At 43.6% G+C, this 16,648-nt stretch overlaps 1 protein-coding gene and 2 long non-coding RNA genes across 4 annotated transcripts in view; 2 read left to right on the top strand and 1 right to left on the bottom strand.

Moving 5' to 3' along the window:
• The window catches only part of LOC109871155 (alpha-1,3-mannosyl-glycoprotein 4-beta-N-acetylglucosaminyltransferase A), a 55,005-nt gene extending 42,737 nt beyond the window's left edge, over positions 1-12,268 (top strand). For both annotated transcript variants that reach the window (XM_031805895.1, XM_020461988.2), the window contains exons 6-17: positions 1,081-1,127; positions 1,251-1,364; positions 2,148-2,223; positions 5,043-5,157; positions 5,512-5,642; positions 5,732-5,839; positions 6,036-6,110; positions 6,331-6,449; positions 7,260-7,338; positions 7,616-7,676; positions 7,839-7,951; positions 8,060-12,268. In XM_031805895.1, the coding sequence (XP_031661755.1) occupies positions 1,081-1,127; positions 1,251-1,364; positions 2,148-2,223; positions 5,043-5,157; positions 5,512-5,642; positions 5,732-5,839; positions 6,036-6,110; positions 6,331-6,449; positions 7,260-7,338; positions 7,616-7,676; positions 7,839-7,951; positions 8,060-8,086 (1,065 nt within the window). In that variant the 3' untranslated portion in view covers positions 8,087-12,268. The remainder of the gene's footprint in view (positions 1-1,080; positions 1,128-1,250; positions 1,365-2,147; positions 2,224-5,042; positions 5,158-5,511; positions 5,643-5,731; positions 5,840-6,035; positions 6,111-6,330; positions 6,450-7,259; positions 7,339-7,615; positions 7,677-7,838; positions 7,952-8,059) is intronic.
• Positions 8,829-16,537, bottom strand: LOC116357718 (uncharacterized). The gene is made up of 2 exons (XR_004205649.1): positions 16,363-16,537; positions 8,829-9,374 (listed from the first exon to the last, which is right to left on the bottom strand). It is a non-coding gene; the product is annotated as an uncharacterized LOC116357718 (long non-coding RNA).
• Positions 12,571-14,445, top strand: LOC109871156 (uncharacterized). Its single transcript, XR_002252270.2, has 3 exons — positions 12,571-13,307; positions 13,419-13,567; positions 13,862-14,445. It is a non-coding gene; the product is annotated as an uncharacterized LOC109871156 (long non-coding RNA).
• Positions 16,538-16,648: the final 111 nt, after the last annotated feature.

Below are 16,648 nucleotides of genomic sequence, written 5' to 3'. Positions count from 1 at the left end.
TGTACTTTGATGCAAAAAGTGCAACTCAATCCCAGAACAGCATCAAAGGACCTTGTGAAGATGCTGGAGGAAACTGGTTCAAAAGTATAAATATCCACAGTAAAGCGAGTCCTATATCGACATAACCTGAAAGGCAGCTCAGCAAGGAATAAGCCACTGCTCCAAAACCGCCATTAAAAAAGCCAGACTACAGTTTAAAACTACACATGGGGACAAAGATCATACTTTTTGGAGAGGTGTCCACTGGTCTGATGAAACAAAAATAGAATGTTTTGGCCATAATGACCATTGTTATGTTTGGAGGAAAAAAGAGGGAGGCTTGCAAGCCAAAGAATACCATCCCAACCACGAAGCACAGGGGTGGCAGCATCATGTTGTGGGGGTGCTTTGCTGCAGGAGGGACTGGTGCACTTCACAAAATAGATGGCATCAAGAGGATGGAAAATTATGTGAATATATTGAAGCAACATCTCAAGACATCAGTCTTGTTAAAGCTTGGTTGCAAATGGGTCTTCCAAATGGACAATGACCCCAAGCATACTTCCAAAGTTGTGGCAAAATGGCTTAAGGACAACAAAGTCAAGGTATTGGAGTGGCCATCACAAAGCCCTGACCTCAATCCTATAGAAATGTGTGGGCAGAACTGAAAAAGCGTGTGTGAGAAAAGAGGCCTACAAATCTGACTCGGTTACACCAGCTCTGTCAGGAGGAATGGGACAAATTTCACCCAACTTATTGTGGAAGGCTACCTGCAACATTTGACCCAAGTTAAACAATTTTAAAGGCAATGCTATCAAATACACTCAATTAGTATGTTATAACTTCTGACCCATTGGGAATGTGATTAAAGAAATCTCAAATTAATCATTCTCTCTTCTATTATTCTGACATTTCACATTCTTAAAATAGTGGTGATCCTAACTGACCTAAGACAGGGAACTTTTACTACGATTTAAATGTCAGGAATTGTGATAACATACATTTAAACTCAGTTTAACTTTTGACTTCAACTGTGTGTGTATATATGTGTATATAACACACACTGTGATATGCAAATAATATTATATTCGGTCTTTGTAGATGGACACGGAATACGTCCATAGCGTGGTTACTGGACTGGAGAAAGAGTGAGTGACATCACTTCCTGTCCTTAAGCTTCCTGTCTTTGTGATGTTTCCTGTCTGATAAACCCCCTGGCGGTTTAGCGAGAACAGAAGTAGGATGACAACGTGTGCATGTGTCTATCCCAGGTTTTCTACAGAGTTCAGTTCAGGTCTGTTGGAGCTGATCTCTCCTCCTGCCAGCTACTACCCAGATCTCAAAGAACTCAAGGAGACTTTTGGAGACTCCAGAGAGCGGGTCAGGTAAGAAAACACACAAAGTAAAACATCAACATTTGATTCTGTAAAGAATCCAAGGAAGTTAATCTTCAATTGGTGACAAACGTTGGCAAACGGTCAAATAACAGCCACACACCGTCACGCCTGGACCTCTCCAGCCCTTCTCCACTGCTCACACCCCAAAATTGATTTGTTCTGGGTATTTGTCGTTGATGTGTCACATCCGGTGGGCATTACCATTGACAATACGGTGAGAAGGAGAGAGGAGAGTGGGAGGAGCTGTAAGGGGTGGGCCAGGTGCTCAGTATTCCACAGGCATCTCTCAAAGTGAGCTCAAGGTCAACTGCACCCCTCTTATCTCCTTCCCTTCCCCCCACCCTCTTACATTGACTGTGCTGTGGAAACCTCTTGTCTCATCTCTCTTGTCGCTCTCTCTGCCGCGCGGCTCCCTCTCGCATGTGTGGGGGTTGATGGAGAGCTGATGTTTGAGGGTAAACCATGTTTGAAATTGGTCTGATGTGTGCTTGTTGTGTGCTGCCCTTTGTTAGCTCTTGATTATATTTTTGCTGGCTCATTGAATATTTATGAGAAGCTCACTGGAATCCCTGCTGCTGAGGTGGAATGAAGAACAATGCAACTCATTAGCGTGTGTGGGTGGGTGCTCGCCCACGTGTGTGTTTGTATGCACTTATGCTGGTCCCAACACCGTTCGTCGGGCAGTGATGTGCACACCTTCTCCCTCCAGCCACCAGTTATTTAGTAACCGGGTATGAGGAAAAGATTCATCATTGTGTGTTTGTGTTGTAGATGGCGGACCAAGCAGAATCTGGACTATTCCTTCCTCATGATGTATGCTGTGAGCAAAGGAGTCTACTATGTCCAGGTGTGTACATCCTTGGAACAGACACACATTCTGCCCCTACTAAACCTGCGTTCCCATGGCAACCTGTTGGAATGTGCCCGGCAGGAGCGGTATTTGTCTGGGGCAGAGCTGTAGTACACCTTGTACCAACATACTACAGCATCATAGGGTTTGTTACCACGGAAACACTGGTAAGCCGGTAGTTTGGAACAAGGTGTGCCCAATTTGGATGTGTTCTTTACATTACACGAGGCCATTTGCTAGTCTGTGTTGGTATAAGATGAACATACTGTGTCTGAGAGTTGGGCAGCCCTTTTCTCCTCTGAGTGAATATAAAGATCAGACATACTGTACAGGTTGTTGTACATCTTCTATCATACCACCTGCTACTCCCTTTGATGACATACAGTGCCTTGCGAAAGTATTCGGCCCCCTTGAACTTTGCGACCTTTTGCCACATTTCAGGCTTCAAACATAAAGATATAAAACAATTTTTTTGTGAAGAATCAACAACAAGTGGGACACAATCATGAAGTGGAATGACATTTATTGGATATTTCAAACTTTTTTAACAAATCAAAAACTGAAAAATTGGGCGTGCAAAATTATTCAGCCCCCTTAAGGTAATACTTTGTAGCGCCACCTTTTGCTGCGATTACAGCTGTAAGTCGCTTGGGGTATGTCTCTATCAGTTTTGCACATCGAGAGACTGACATTTTTTCCCATTCCTCCTTGCAAAACAGCTCGAGCTCAGTGAGGTTGGATGGAGAGCATTTGTGAACAGCAGTTTTCAGTTCTTTCCACAGATTCTCGATTGGATTCAGGTCTGGACTTTGACTTGGCCATTCTAACACCTGGATATGTTTATTTTTGAACCATTCCATTGTAGATTTTGCTTTATGTTTTGGATCATTGTCTTGTTGGAAGACAAATCTCCGTCCCAGTCTCAGGTCTTTTGCAGACTCCATCAGGTTTTCTTCCAGAATGGTCCTGTATTTGGCTCCATCCATCTTCCCATCAATTTTAACCATCTTCCCTGTCCCTGCTGAAGAAAAGCAGGCCCAAACTATGATGCTGCCACCACCATGTTTGACAGTGGGGATGGTGTGTTCAGGGTGATGAGCTGTGTTGCTTTTACGCCAAACATAACATTTTGCATTGTTGCCAAAAAGTTCAATTTTGGTTTCATCTGACCAGAGCACCTTCTTCCACATGTTTAGTGTGTCTCCCAGGTGGCTTGTGGCAAACTTTAAATGACACTTTTTATGGATATCTTTAAGAAATGGCTTTCTTCTTGCCACTCTTCCATAAAGGCCAGATTTGTGCAATATACGACTGATTGTTGTCCTATGGACAGAGTCTCCCACCTCAGCTGTAGATCTCTGCAGTTCATCCAGAGTGATCATGGGCCTCTTGGCTGCATCTCTGATCAGTCTTCTCCTTGTATGAGCTGAAAGTTTAGAGGGACGGCCAGGTCTTGGTAGATTTGCAGTGGTCTGATACTCCTTCCATTTCAATATTATCGCTTGCACAGTGCTCCTTGGGAAATCTTTTTGTATCCAAATCCGGCTTTAAACTTCTTCACAACAGTATCTCGGACCTGCCTGGTGTGTTCCTTGTTCTTCATGATGCTCTCTGCGCTTTTAACGGACCTCTGAGACTATCACAGTGCAGGTGCATTTATACGGAGACTTGATTACACACAGGTGGATTGTATTTATCATCATTAGTCATTTAGATCAACATTGGATCATTCAGAGATCTTCACTGAACTTCTGGAGAGAGTTTGCTGCACTGAAAGTAAAGGGGCTGAATAATTTTGCACGCCCAATTTTTCAGTTTTTGATTTGTTAAAAAAGTTTGAAATATCCAATAAATGTCGTTCCACTTCATGATTGTGTCCCACTTGTTGTTGATTCTTCACAAAAAAATACAGTTTTATATCTTTATGTTTGAAGCCTGAAATGTGGCAAAAGGTCGCAAAGTTCAAGGGGGCCGAATACTTTCGCAAGGCACTGTACATACATACACTGAGTGTACAAAACATGAACAGTATCTTTCTAATATTTTGCCCTCAGAACAGCCTCAATTCGTCGGGGCATGGACTCTACAAGCTGTCGAAGCGTTCCACAGGTATGCTGGCCCAGGTTGACTCCAATGCTGCCCACATTTGCGTCAAGTTGGCTGGATGTCCTTTGGGAGGTGGACCATTCTTGATACACACGGGAAACTGTTGAGTGGGAAAAAGCCAGCAGCGTTGCAGTTCTTGATACACTCAAACTGGTGCGCCTGGCACCTACTACCATACCCCATTGGAAAGGCACTTAAATATTTTGTCTTGCCCATTCACCCTCGGAATGGCACACAGACCATCCATGTCTCAAGGGTTAAAAATCGTTCTTTAACTCGTCTCCTCCCCTTCATCTACACTGATTTGAAGTGGATTTAACAAGTGACATCAATAAGGGATCATAGTATTCACCTGGTCAGTCTGTCATGGAAAGGTGTTCCTAATGTTTTGTACACTCAGTGTATAATGAATTAACACATTGGATCGCATCCTCTAACCCCTTCTGTCTTTCTGTCCTTCTGTTTTGGTTGTTTTCATCTTCCATCCTGTGTTCTCCACTCTGGCGGAGTGGGCAGAGGTACTGAATGCTGTCATTGACAGTGTAGTTCAGTCTATTGTAGGCCGTAGACATCATACAGTGCCTATAGAAAGTAGCTTAGTGAGAGACTTGTGTGGTGTTCCGTGTTTGTGATTAGTAGATGACGAGATGTGATGGCCAAACCCCTGCTCACCAGTCCGCCCCCCCCCCCCCTTCTCTCTCTCCTTCTAGTTGGAGGATGACATTGTGGCCAAGCCCAACTACTTTGCCACCATGAAGAACTTTGCCTTGCAGCTCTCCTCCGAGGACTGGATGATCCTCGAGTTCTCCCAGCTCGGCTTCATCGGTAACACGCACGCGCGCACACACAAGCTCTGGGCATTTACCAACCCTCTAACAAGCTATTAATCAGCAATTAATGGTCCTTAACTAATGGTCACTGGGGCTTAACGAGGAATCCTTGACCCTTAACGAACAATGACTGTCAGATAAAATGAAAGTCAACAAACATCAGGAGACTTTTGGAGTATAAAAAAAACAGAGCATGGTTTGAATAGCCAGCCCACTGGTTTTCCTTCTCTCTCCCTCCCCTCTTTTTCACCTTCCTTTCCCTTGATCCTCATTCCCCATACCCCCCTCTCCTTGTTTCACTCTCTCCTCTTTCTCTCTCCCTCCCCATCTACCTCTCTCCTTCTCTCAGGTAAGATGTTCCAGGCTCCAGATCTCAATTTGATCGTAGAGTTTATCTTCATGTTCTATAAGGAGAAGCCGATTGATTGGCTACTGGACCACATCCTCTGGGTCAAAGTGTGTAACCCGGAGAAAGACGCAGTACGTACACACCCTGTTTGGTTGTTTGTGTGTGTGTGGTATCTTCATCAACTCTCTTGACTCTCTCCATCTACCCTTTCTCCCTACAGAAGCACTGTGAGCGGCAGAAGTCGAGTCTGCGTGTGCGGTTCAGGCCTTCTCTCTTTCAACATGTGGGGCTACACTCCTCTCTGGCTGGAAAGATCCAGAAACTTACTGTGGGTCATAAACCTCTCACCCTCCCTCTAGATCACTCACCCTGCATCAGCCTTTGATCAAATTTCCTGTACCATATTTCCTAAATACCCCCAATCACTACCTTAATATGTCCTAAACCGACCAACTCATCGGCTATTATACTAGGCCATGCTGACTCTTTCTCCCAACCCCCCCCCCCCCCCCTCTTTCTCCAAGGATAAGGACTTCCTGAAACCCTTGCTCCATAAAATCCACGTGAACCCGCCTGCTGAGGTGTCCACGTCTCTCAAGGTACATCACCTTTAAGACAACTTTCTACCTTGGCCTTATGAGTTGAAAGATGTATATTGTTTTTTTTACGCATGTTTTCATAATTGGCTTTTTATTTCAATAAGGTAGTATGCCCGGTATTGAGTGTGTTGAAATGCGTTTTAAAAGTTTGCTTTGTATAATTATTGGAGAAGTTTACTGAAAGGTTTTGAGTGCATTTAGCTAATGTTGTGCTGTGTAGGTGTACCAGGGCCACACGCTGGACAAGACCTACCTAGGAGAAGACTTCTTCTGGGCCATCAACCCTACTGCTGGAGACTACGTCCTCTTCAAGTTCGACAGGCCCGTCAGCATAGAGAGGTAAGTAGGGAGTTTGTGTGCACACACGAGGGAAAAGGGAGGTCGTGTCACACACTCTTCCACAAGCTTTAGCGTGCCTGTCTCTCTGGGGCTCAGTGTGCTAATGAGTGTTCTAAAATAAGAATTCCCAGGACTGCCTCCTAGGAGAGGGAGAGAGATTCACGGAAAGAAAGAGCGGAATGGTTTGGGGGGGAGAAAGGAAGGGCTAGGTGAGGGGATGTGGAAGAAGGGGCTAGGTGAGGGGATGTGGAAGAAGGGGCTAGGTGAGGGGATGTGGAAGAAGGGGCTAGGTGAGGGGATGTGGAAGAAGGGGCTAGGTGAGGGGATGTGGAAGAAGGGGCTAGGTGAGGGGATGTGGAAGAAGGGGCTAGGTGAGGGGATGTGGAAGAAGGGGCTAGGTGAGGGGATGTGGAAGAAGGGGCTAGGTGAGGGGATGTGGAAGAAGGGGCTAGGTGAGGGGATAGAAGTCAGGGAGCTTCAGAGGGACCAACTCATCACTGTTTCATGTGTAGTGTTTCTGTTCATAGCAGTCGGTGACCTCTCTCCAGTGTTGGGGTCTGGGCTTGATTTGCACCTGTTAGCCATGTGATGTGTGACAAGATTCATTAACAGCTTAAGTGGAGGGGTGGGTGAATGTGCTCGTGTGCCATTGCTGCCTCAGGCTTAGTTTAGACTTGTCAGATGTCGTTCTAAAAGCACAGCACATTGTGTGACAGGACAGTGTTGCGTGTAAGGAAGGTGTGGGTGTGCGTATTCATGAGTGTGCCATGGGACGTGAATATGCATTAATAAGTGTTGTGTGATTGGCAGGTTCCTGTTCCGCAGTGGGAACCAGGAACACCCTGGGGACAGGATAGAGAACACCACCGTAGAGATACTGCCCTTCTTGGTAAGTCGACAACATTCAGACAACATTCAGATGACAGTGTGCAATGATGTGTAAACAGAGGCAGGGCACTTGTCTGATTTGGTTTATTGACCGATCACTCAATGTGTATTGATTTGGTTATTGACACGATCATGAGCATTGCCTGCTCCAATCGATATCAGTGCAGGAGGCGGGAGATGAGCACAGTGTGTAGTTTTCTGTATGTTAGCGTTAACAAGGCTCTCTACTTAGTGTATGCAGAACCTTACACAAATAATCCCAAAATGTCTGTCTGAAGGAAACTCGACCAAAGACCAAAGAGAAGTACAAGCGAACTGAAGACCGCTACTACAAAATCGGTGAGTGGACCTGCACCAACCCTCCTGTCCTGTTATCTTTCTCTACTCAGAACGCACCCTGATCACATTACCCACTCGCATTTTTCCTGCCACAGACTGATCAACAATGTACTAACTCAATCCCAGCTCTTATTCTCTCTCTCTCTCTCTCTCTCTCTCTAGGTCAGTTTGAGAAGGGTGTGGCAGAGGGGGCTGTAGACGCCTCCTTCAACCCGGTGGTGGCGCTGCGTCTCTCTGTCATCAAAGACTCTGCTGTCTGGGCCATCCTCAGCGAGGTCAGCCAATCACACAGCGTCATCTGTCTTTTAATCTTTTATCAAATGTATCTATTGTTCTATGTACCCAGGTGTGTGACATGTCTGTGTTCCTGTGTCTCTTTGTAGATCCACATAAAAAAGCTACCAGGCTGACATAAGGCGGGGGGCCACAATCCAGGCCCCCGGCCCCGGGGTGCTCGCAGACGCACCTAACACTTGCTGACCAGGGGCCCTCTGGCAACCAGCAGTGACATCCTCAGAGCCACTTCTCTCAGGGCTTCTGTCTGAGGACACTCTCATTCAATCTGTCGCTCACTTGCTCTCTCTCACTTGCTCTCACTCTTGCTCTCCTTCTCTATCTTTTTGCGTAAATGTGAATACTACTGTAAAAAAAAAGATACATTTTAAAGTATCAGAAGGAATTGGGTGTGTCCTGCAGAATTCCGTTCCCAGCTCTGACAGTTGAGGTAACTGTGTGTTACACAGAGGGCTTGTGACTCGGAGAGACTGACCTGAGGGGCTGATGTCACCCAAACACTGGTGCAAAGTAGGTGCTCACTGCTCCATGTGCTCTCAACCATCTCTGGTCTGGTCAGCTGGGGAATTGCACTGTCACTGGAGCCACAGAGCCCCCTGCTGGTGACTGAAGGAAGTGTATTAGCCTCATGGACCTGTTGCTTTTTGTTGTGTTCTTGCTAAAACAGCAAGTAATAGACCAAGTAAGGTGTTAGTCATCTTATGGTGGTGGATAACTGCCTTTGTCCCTTTCTCCTCAGCTCTTCTTTTGAGGGAATGATGGCAAACAAAGCAGAAAACAAAATGTGGTTCCTGTATCTTTAAAGTGACAGGTCTGCCAGACTATCTCTTGATGAAGAATGCTCTGGGTAAAAGTAACCTGTAGGCGCAGATCTAGGGTCAGCCTACCTGTCCCGGTCCCAACCCTAGTCATTCTAGGGCAAAAACCTACATTACCTAAGAGCTGTGTCTGGGACAGTTTATTCCTATTCATTATTAAATTAATAATCTTGGTGACTGAAGGAAACCATATTTATCATTCTACTTCGTTTGACAAGTCAGGCTGAAAGATGTCCTTTTAGTGGTAAACCAATCAGACTTTGGCCTCGACTTCGCTTACCTGAAGGGATATTTCTATATTGATGCTATTATTACTACTATGACAATGATCTATGAAGGTGAATTAATTTATTTGAAATAAATCCTTAATTTGTACAAGAGGTTAAGTCAGAATTTGTATTTTTTATTCTGTGAAGAGTTTATACTACGGTAGTTGATATGTGCCTGCACCTGCTCTTTTTGTTCCGAAAATGAATCATTGTTTTCACAGCGCGGCTTGGTGTTCCGTGTTCTCTTGTCTGCTGGTTGGTTCAGATAGAGGTTGGCTCCAACTGCTGGTCCAGAGTCTGTTTTTGGATGACCTTTCCTAGACAGTCAAAGTTAAAATGAGAGATGTCAGAACAGTCCTTGAAGCTAGAACCCTTAATTGAAACATTATTTTGAACCTGCTTCTGTTTTGGTAAAAAATAATAATAATAAAAGGCAGAGATTGGCCTGAAGAAATGTAACCACTCTCAAATTCACAGTGGACTGACCATCCAATATATCAAAAGGATAGATTTAACCAAGGCTATACAGTGTTTGTTTACTAACATTGGAGTAAAACCAGCTTATTTGGGTTCTGAGGGGGTACGACTGTTGAACCAAGTTCATGAGGTTATATTATTCATGAATCAATGGGTGTGTATTTATAATTCCAAAAATGGATGTAGCAAGTTTAAGCCAGAGATGCTGACCGAGGCTTGTGCTAGATCAGACCCAAGTGCCTTTAAAATCCTGCTCATCCGAGATGAAGCAGAACTTCCTGAATGGCTCTGTTCCAAACCCTTCACTCCCTCTACCCTACATAGGGGGGTGTTGACTCACCCTTGGAGGTTTGAAATTATATAGGTCCTTACAGAATACATGATACTTGCTTGACAGATGGCTACACCATTTATTTTATACCTTTATTTAACTAGGCAAGTCAGTTAAGAACAAATTCTTATTTTTAATGACGGCCTAAGAACAGTGGGTTAACTGCTTTGGGGATTTGAACTTGCAACCTTTCGGTTACTAGTCCAACACTCTAACCACTAGGCTACGCTGCCGCCCCGCACCATAAATCACCACCAATTGTACAGTGTGCCCCATGTTTACCGTCAGCAATGGGGAATATATTTTTGGGGACATTATTACATTTAATTTTCTGTAAATTGGGAAGCAATCTCTGTAAACTGACGATCAAATGCTATTTAGAAAGTTGCACTGAATTTGTTTAATGTTCTATACTTTTTTTTTTTGGTGTGCTCTCATTTACCATCTCCAATGGATGTCATTTCACACTTCTGACATCCTCATGAGTTCTAACCCATGTGATGCCTGAATCTGTCCAATCTGAGACTGCTGGTAGTTAGTTGTTGGACAGGATGTCGACTGCTGTACTTTTTCTGTGCCGTCTTGTTGCAGAGGGCTGCATGCAGACAGCCAGGCTCCACTTGGAGTGGTGCCTTATTCACTCTGTAGATATACAGAAAAGCAACTTGCATTGTCTAAATGCTCTTTGCCTCATTTCAGGATAGGTCAAAACTGGTTTCCATGAGATGTTTATACAGTAAGATTTTATGAAGGATTTTTTTCTACCAGAAATCCATCCACGTTTGAGAAGATAGTGATCGGTTTATTTGGGGGTGCTATTTTAAATTTCAGATGTGCATGCACACACACGTCCAATTCTAAATAGCCCCCTAGCCCCAACCCCATAGCACTTAATGTTGGACAGCTATAAGGAACAAATCCCATCTACACTATAAGAGAGCAGGGTGGTGCTATTGCTAATTCCTACCAATCCTTTTTTTATTTTCCTTGCTAGGATACAGACTAGGGGTCGATAGAGCCCCACAGTGGAGGTGTCATACTACCCATAAAACCTAGCTGTCAAACAGGGAAATTGTTCCAATCGTTTTCCCACCTTAATTCTCCCCATAGGGGATTCTAGAAACACTTAAAGGGTTGTGTTTCGTGTAGGCTTACCCTAGTGTGACATTTTGATAGCCATGTAAATTCCTCTCGTCCAATGTGATTTTTTTTCAATGTATTTAGGCTCGATTTACTTTGAAATTTGAAAATAATAATTAGCGTCAAAACAGACATCACACAAAAGTACAAATCCCTGCAAGCTCCTGCTTGTCATCTCTAGCTGATACCCTTTGCTAAGAGGTGTTGTGTAAATGTCAAACTTGCACAAGACCGTTCAGAGTTGTCCATTTAAAGAAATTCATCAAATTTATTCATTACTATATTTAGTTAACATTAGTTAATCCAGAGAGCCTTACCTTTGACTCGAGTCTCTTCCAGATCATGGCATTTAACTCTTTATGTTGGCCACATTAGCAGCTAATTAGCGTTTCAATTTTGGGGGTAAACATACAAGCAAATATATTGATATGTCACCTTGTCCTAGAGATATTTACACTGTTATCAAAATGTCATGTCAGGGTAAGCCTAGACCAAACACAGCCCTTAATGTTTCTAAAATCCCCTATGGGGAAAAATGATTGGAGCAATTTCCATGTTTGACCGCTAGGTTTTATGGCTATTATGACTCATACTGTGGTACTCTATTGGGATTTGGGCAAAACTTTCAAAAGCTGGACACCTTGTACCAGGTTTGCTTGTTTGTAAATGTTTGTTATTGATGGCGTGTGTGATTTGATTGGTCAACCAACCCCCTTTGCATGGAGCTGGCCCTTCCCCTGAGCCCCCTGGTCAAACCAGATCCTTGCTCACACCTGGGGCTCATGTAAAGAGTGCAACATTCTAAAACCTTCGGATAGAAATGTATTATTTAGATCTGATACTCTAGAACTGCGAATCGTGCCAGATCTATACATTACTTTGCCAGAGCTTTGCAGATAAATGTATTTGCGACTTCCTGTATAAACTCGTGCCATTCATGTGGAGGATGGCTGGGACAGAGGGGAACGCAAACTGTGGGTGTGCCTCAGTAGTTTAAATTGGGTTCCTTTCATCTTTGTATTTTGCCCTTCATCCACGCTTATCGAAGACTGTATATAAAAGCAATATGGAGGATGCCTGCCTAGACCCTAGGAGTGGATGAAGGATAGACTATTGAGACAGTCAGGCTCTCCCACCCCTGCCTGTCTCCACCTACTCCCCATCAGTCCATGTGCCTTCATGTACATTAGTATGTCTGCCTCTGCTTTTGACATGGATGTACATTCTCATCGTTTTAAATAAATCAAATTTGTTGAAACAATTCATGCCCATCTGTTTTCTGCCTTGGTTTCATTTTTTTCAAGTAACATAGTCAGGAGAATGACTCATCACCATCAGCCACACATCCATGTGGAACTAACCAACCAGCCAGTATCGAATCAGACTGCATCATGTTGGAGACTCAAAGTTGTTATATTTGAGTTATCCTTGCATTCGTACTCCTTTTGATGTTCTGTGAGCCTTGAGTGGCCCCTAGCAGTAGACTTGAAAAAGTACGTTACCATCGCTAACTTTTTTTATACAGGAACTAAACACTCCCAGCATGCATATAGTTCATTTCCGCATTCCCAGGATACTTTGCGAATCAAAGATGGTGGCTTGCATAACAACGACCGTGTCAAATTGTATTTTCTTGTACATTTCTTGCATAATTGATCCAAAAGCTGTCTTAAACGCATGTCTCCAACACGACTGCGTTAAAGGTAACGTTACCGTCAGGCTTTCCTAACTGAGGACCTGGCTGCTAGGTAATGTTGACAGTTTAACTTGTATACCATCCTTTATTTTAACGCGTAGGCCTACCATTAATTGTGTTGGTTGGCTAAGCCACACTTCCATTGCGAAGTGCACAGCTTTCTGCACCAGCCTGAATAATTCTAGTTATGTAGGGTGTCAAATCCGATCCAAAAGTCGAACGAGCACTAGATGGCGCGCGCGAGCTAGATTAAACATTGCTCGAGAAGAAATGTGGTCGAGCGAGCAGAGGACCGGTTCAGGGAGCGTAGACCGGTGTGGTGCGCACATATTACAGTTGAAAGTTTACGAGTGAGTGAGCAGAACTTCATTCCCGCACGTATTAAATTAGAGAAGTTTTTTTGGTTAACCTGAAGAAATATTTTCTACATATCGAGATTCAGAAATTACTGCACTCACAAATACGGGGGACTACCAACTAATTGTATGCCTTAATTAAACAACTGCACATATTGCTCCACCTTCCTCAATCTCCATTGTCATACTTTTGTTTACCTTTTTACCAATGTCTATGGATTGTACAAGGATTTTAATTTGGGAGTTAAAGGTATGGCACCACACTCAAGTCATGTATGCTAAAACATACTTGTATGCTCATGTATTTGTTTCTTAAAGTGACAATCAGCAGTTGAAACAAAGCGTTCTTGCCCCTGTTTAGTAAAAAGCTGAGGGATGGGGACATGTAACAGCTCTCAAATTCATAGACTGCGTTATGGATGCAAGGACAGACCATCGCGCCGCCTCCTTAAACCCCCATAAGAGATGACCCAAAGATTCATTGGGACAGCGCTTATGTCAAATGATACAGTAAGTGCGAACAGAATAAATGTAAATCTTTGTTCTACTTTGTGTTCTTTCCTCAGATTGCTCTGGCTTGCTGATAACATCTGCTCTGATGAGACTCCCTGTGCAATTTGTCTCTATTACTGACTATTCAATAAAACGTCCATTGTCAACTATAAATAATTTTAGATTCTGTAATTGATCGATAGTAGTTCTCAATCAGACAATTACTATTTAAAAAAATCTGTTTTCCTCAGTGCAATGTTTGGAGAATGCATGGTGTTGTTCTCAGCCCTCCTTTGAATGCTGTGTGTACAGATTCTGTTCTAAATGACCGAGTCCATCCTCACCACCTCCATCACTGCAACGGATTGTCTGGTCTGCTGAGAGGGTCATTGGCTGTCCTGCACGAATCGAAGGCAAAGAAGTGTGCTGGGAAGTTCATTGCCGACCCCTTCCACCCCCTCTTCCAAACATTCCCCTCTGTTCCCCAAAGGGGAACAGTTTCTTCCCCTTTGTCATTGGCCCTCACCAACCGTCCACCTGGTCCTCTCATCCATGGACTTTGCACCTTACACTCCTATTATATGCATCATTTAGCATATGTTTACATTTTAGCCATTTAGCTGACACTCGCATCCAGAGCGACATACAGGTAGCAAATAAGGTAAATTGCCTCGCCAAAGTGTACATCGACAGATTTTTCAGTCTGCTCGAGATTTGAACCAGCGACCTGGAAGAACAGCCCAATGCTCTTAACATGTAGGCTACCTGCAGTTTAAAGTGTACATACTGTATGTGGATATTTTCTTTTTGTTTGTATATTCTGTTTGTGGCAGCACCATTTCAGTCAAGTTCCTGAACATGCAAATGTATTTGTTGAATAAAGCTGATTCAGTTTACATTGTATTATTTGTGATTGGTTATGCTCTGGATGAGAGGTAGAAGATTCCCCTTTTGTATTTTCAAATACTTTTTTTTTTAAAGAATGTGCTGTGCGTGTCCTTTGTTAGGCTTAATACCCCAAATATTGGCTCCTGCCTGCAATTAGTCGACTCGTTTCATGGTGTCAGAAGAGCTGACCGCTTTTCGTTTTGCTGGCTAATAAGTAATTAGCAAGTACATTCCACTCAACGTGGAATGAGTGAGTGAATGGTGGGGAGGTTTTGAGGGGTGTGTCCGTTGATAGAGCAAGGTATAGTGTACCTATTTCCCAATTAATTTGGTTATCAAGCTGCTGGGTAGTCGGGTTGAGCACTAAGTGCCGAACTACAGTATCTAGCTAAACAGACGGATTTGCAGTGTATCGCAAACGGAAGGCTCGTAATAGCCAATCACAACGCTGGACTGGCCAATGGTAGGAATTTGTTACTTCGTCCATCACACCAGTGAAAGTGGCCAATCTAAGCCCGCCCAACCATCAGACTGATATCGAAACCAAAGGTCAGGGTTGCGACGCTCGCGGTTTTCCTGAGAACTGGGTTACTTACGATGCCGCGGGTGAAAATGTATTGCTGGAGGTTTTTTGTGCTACTTTTAAATTGCACCGCGCCGCCATTCCATTTGTCTTTGAAAACAAATATATATATTTCACTGTTACCTGCTGCTGCTGACTATCAGGCAGTGAGCAGGCTGTGACTGAGTGAGTGAATGAATGGTGGAGAGGGCTTGACGGGTGTGTGCGTTGAGAGAGTGCTGCAGCAAGGTATAGTGTACCTATTATAATTTATTTCCTAATTAATTTGATTATCAAGCTGCTGGGTTCCTCAAGTCGTTCCGCACTTATTACTCAACCCGGCTATCTAGCTAAACAGACGGCTTTGCAGTGCATCGCAAACAGAAGGCTCGTAATAGCCAATCACAACACAACACAATGGCAGAAATGTAGTTAGTTCGTCCATCACATCAGTGAAAGTGGCCAATCTAAGGTTTCTAGACACGCACCCGCCTATAAACCCGCCCTTGCCATGTTCGTAGTTTTCTTGTGAATTGGGATACTTTGAAAAATGTATTGGTTGCGGGTGCAGGTTTTTGGGCTACTTTTAAATTACACCGCGGCCGTAATGGCATTCTCTTTAAAAACACATATATATTTCAGATACCTGCTGCTGCTAACTATCAGGCAGTGAGCAGGCTGTTACTGAGTGAGTGAATGAATGGTGAGTTGAGAGACAGCTGCAGATATCATGGAAACAGAGCAGCGCGCACGTCGTGATTACGTTTTACCAGTTGAAAGTAGGCTATTTAGATTGGTCATTATGGAGACACCCTTTTTCCATAAAGCATGGCCAATATACCACTGCTAAGGGCTATGTCCTAAGACAGCCCTTAGCCTTATTGTTTAATCATAGCAGTCAAAACAAGTCAAATGATCTGGAGTGTTTAATAAGGGCGATTTATATTTTCTCTTGTGACATATTCTTAAACTCGCAAGAATTATAATTTTGATGGAAACCAGAATGTTGCTTCTTAGCCTATGCTGTTAAAAAGTACGTTGATATTCCTTAATTCGCCCGATAAAATTCTTGGGGAAAAAAATATTGGATTGATGTGGCAACCCTGCTCTTGCTGCGAAAAAAAAAACATTTTTGAGTGAGTTTTGTCTTTGGCAGAAATGTCAAAGGTGCCAAAGACTTGAGAGATAACAATTTGATCAATTGAGAGCGAAAACTTGACAATGACAAGTGGCTATTTCTGGTTTAAAAATTTAAAGCGACCCCCCCTCACCACCCAAAATATACACGTTTAATTCACGTTTATTTTCTTATAGTTCAATATTGTTTGTTGTTGTTGATATGTGACAATGATGTTCTGCTTACTTAAAGTCGCGCTTTTAAACTCTTGACAGTCCTGTGCACTCGCGGTACCCGTCCTCTGCTGGCTTGACCATTTTCTTCTCTCTCGACTCAGTGTTTGCTCATGCAATGACGCTTCATCTTGCTCGCCCGCGCCATTTAGTGCTCGTTCGTCTTTTGGATCGGTTTTGACGCCATAGTTATGCCACGTTTAAGACAACTGGAAACTCGGAAATCTCCGACTTACGAGTGTTCAAAACAACTGGGAACTTGTGAAAAATCGATTTGAACAGACATTCAACTCGGAATT

This window comes from Oncorhynchus kisutch, linkage group LG26 (genome assembly GCF_002021735.2).
Source record: "Oncorhynchus kisutch isolate 150728-3 linkage group LG26, Okis_V2, whole genome shotgun sequence".
NCBI lineage: Eukaryota > Metazoa > Chordata > Actinopteri > Salmoniformes > Salmonidae > Oncorhynchus > Oncorhynchus kisutch.
The sequence above is the reverse complement of the archived record's forward strand: the minus strand, read 5'-3'. Positions and strand labels throughout refer to the sequence as shown.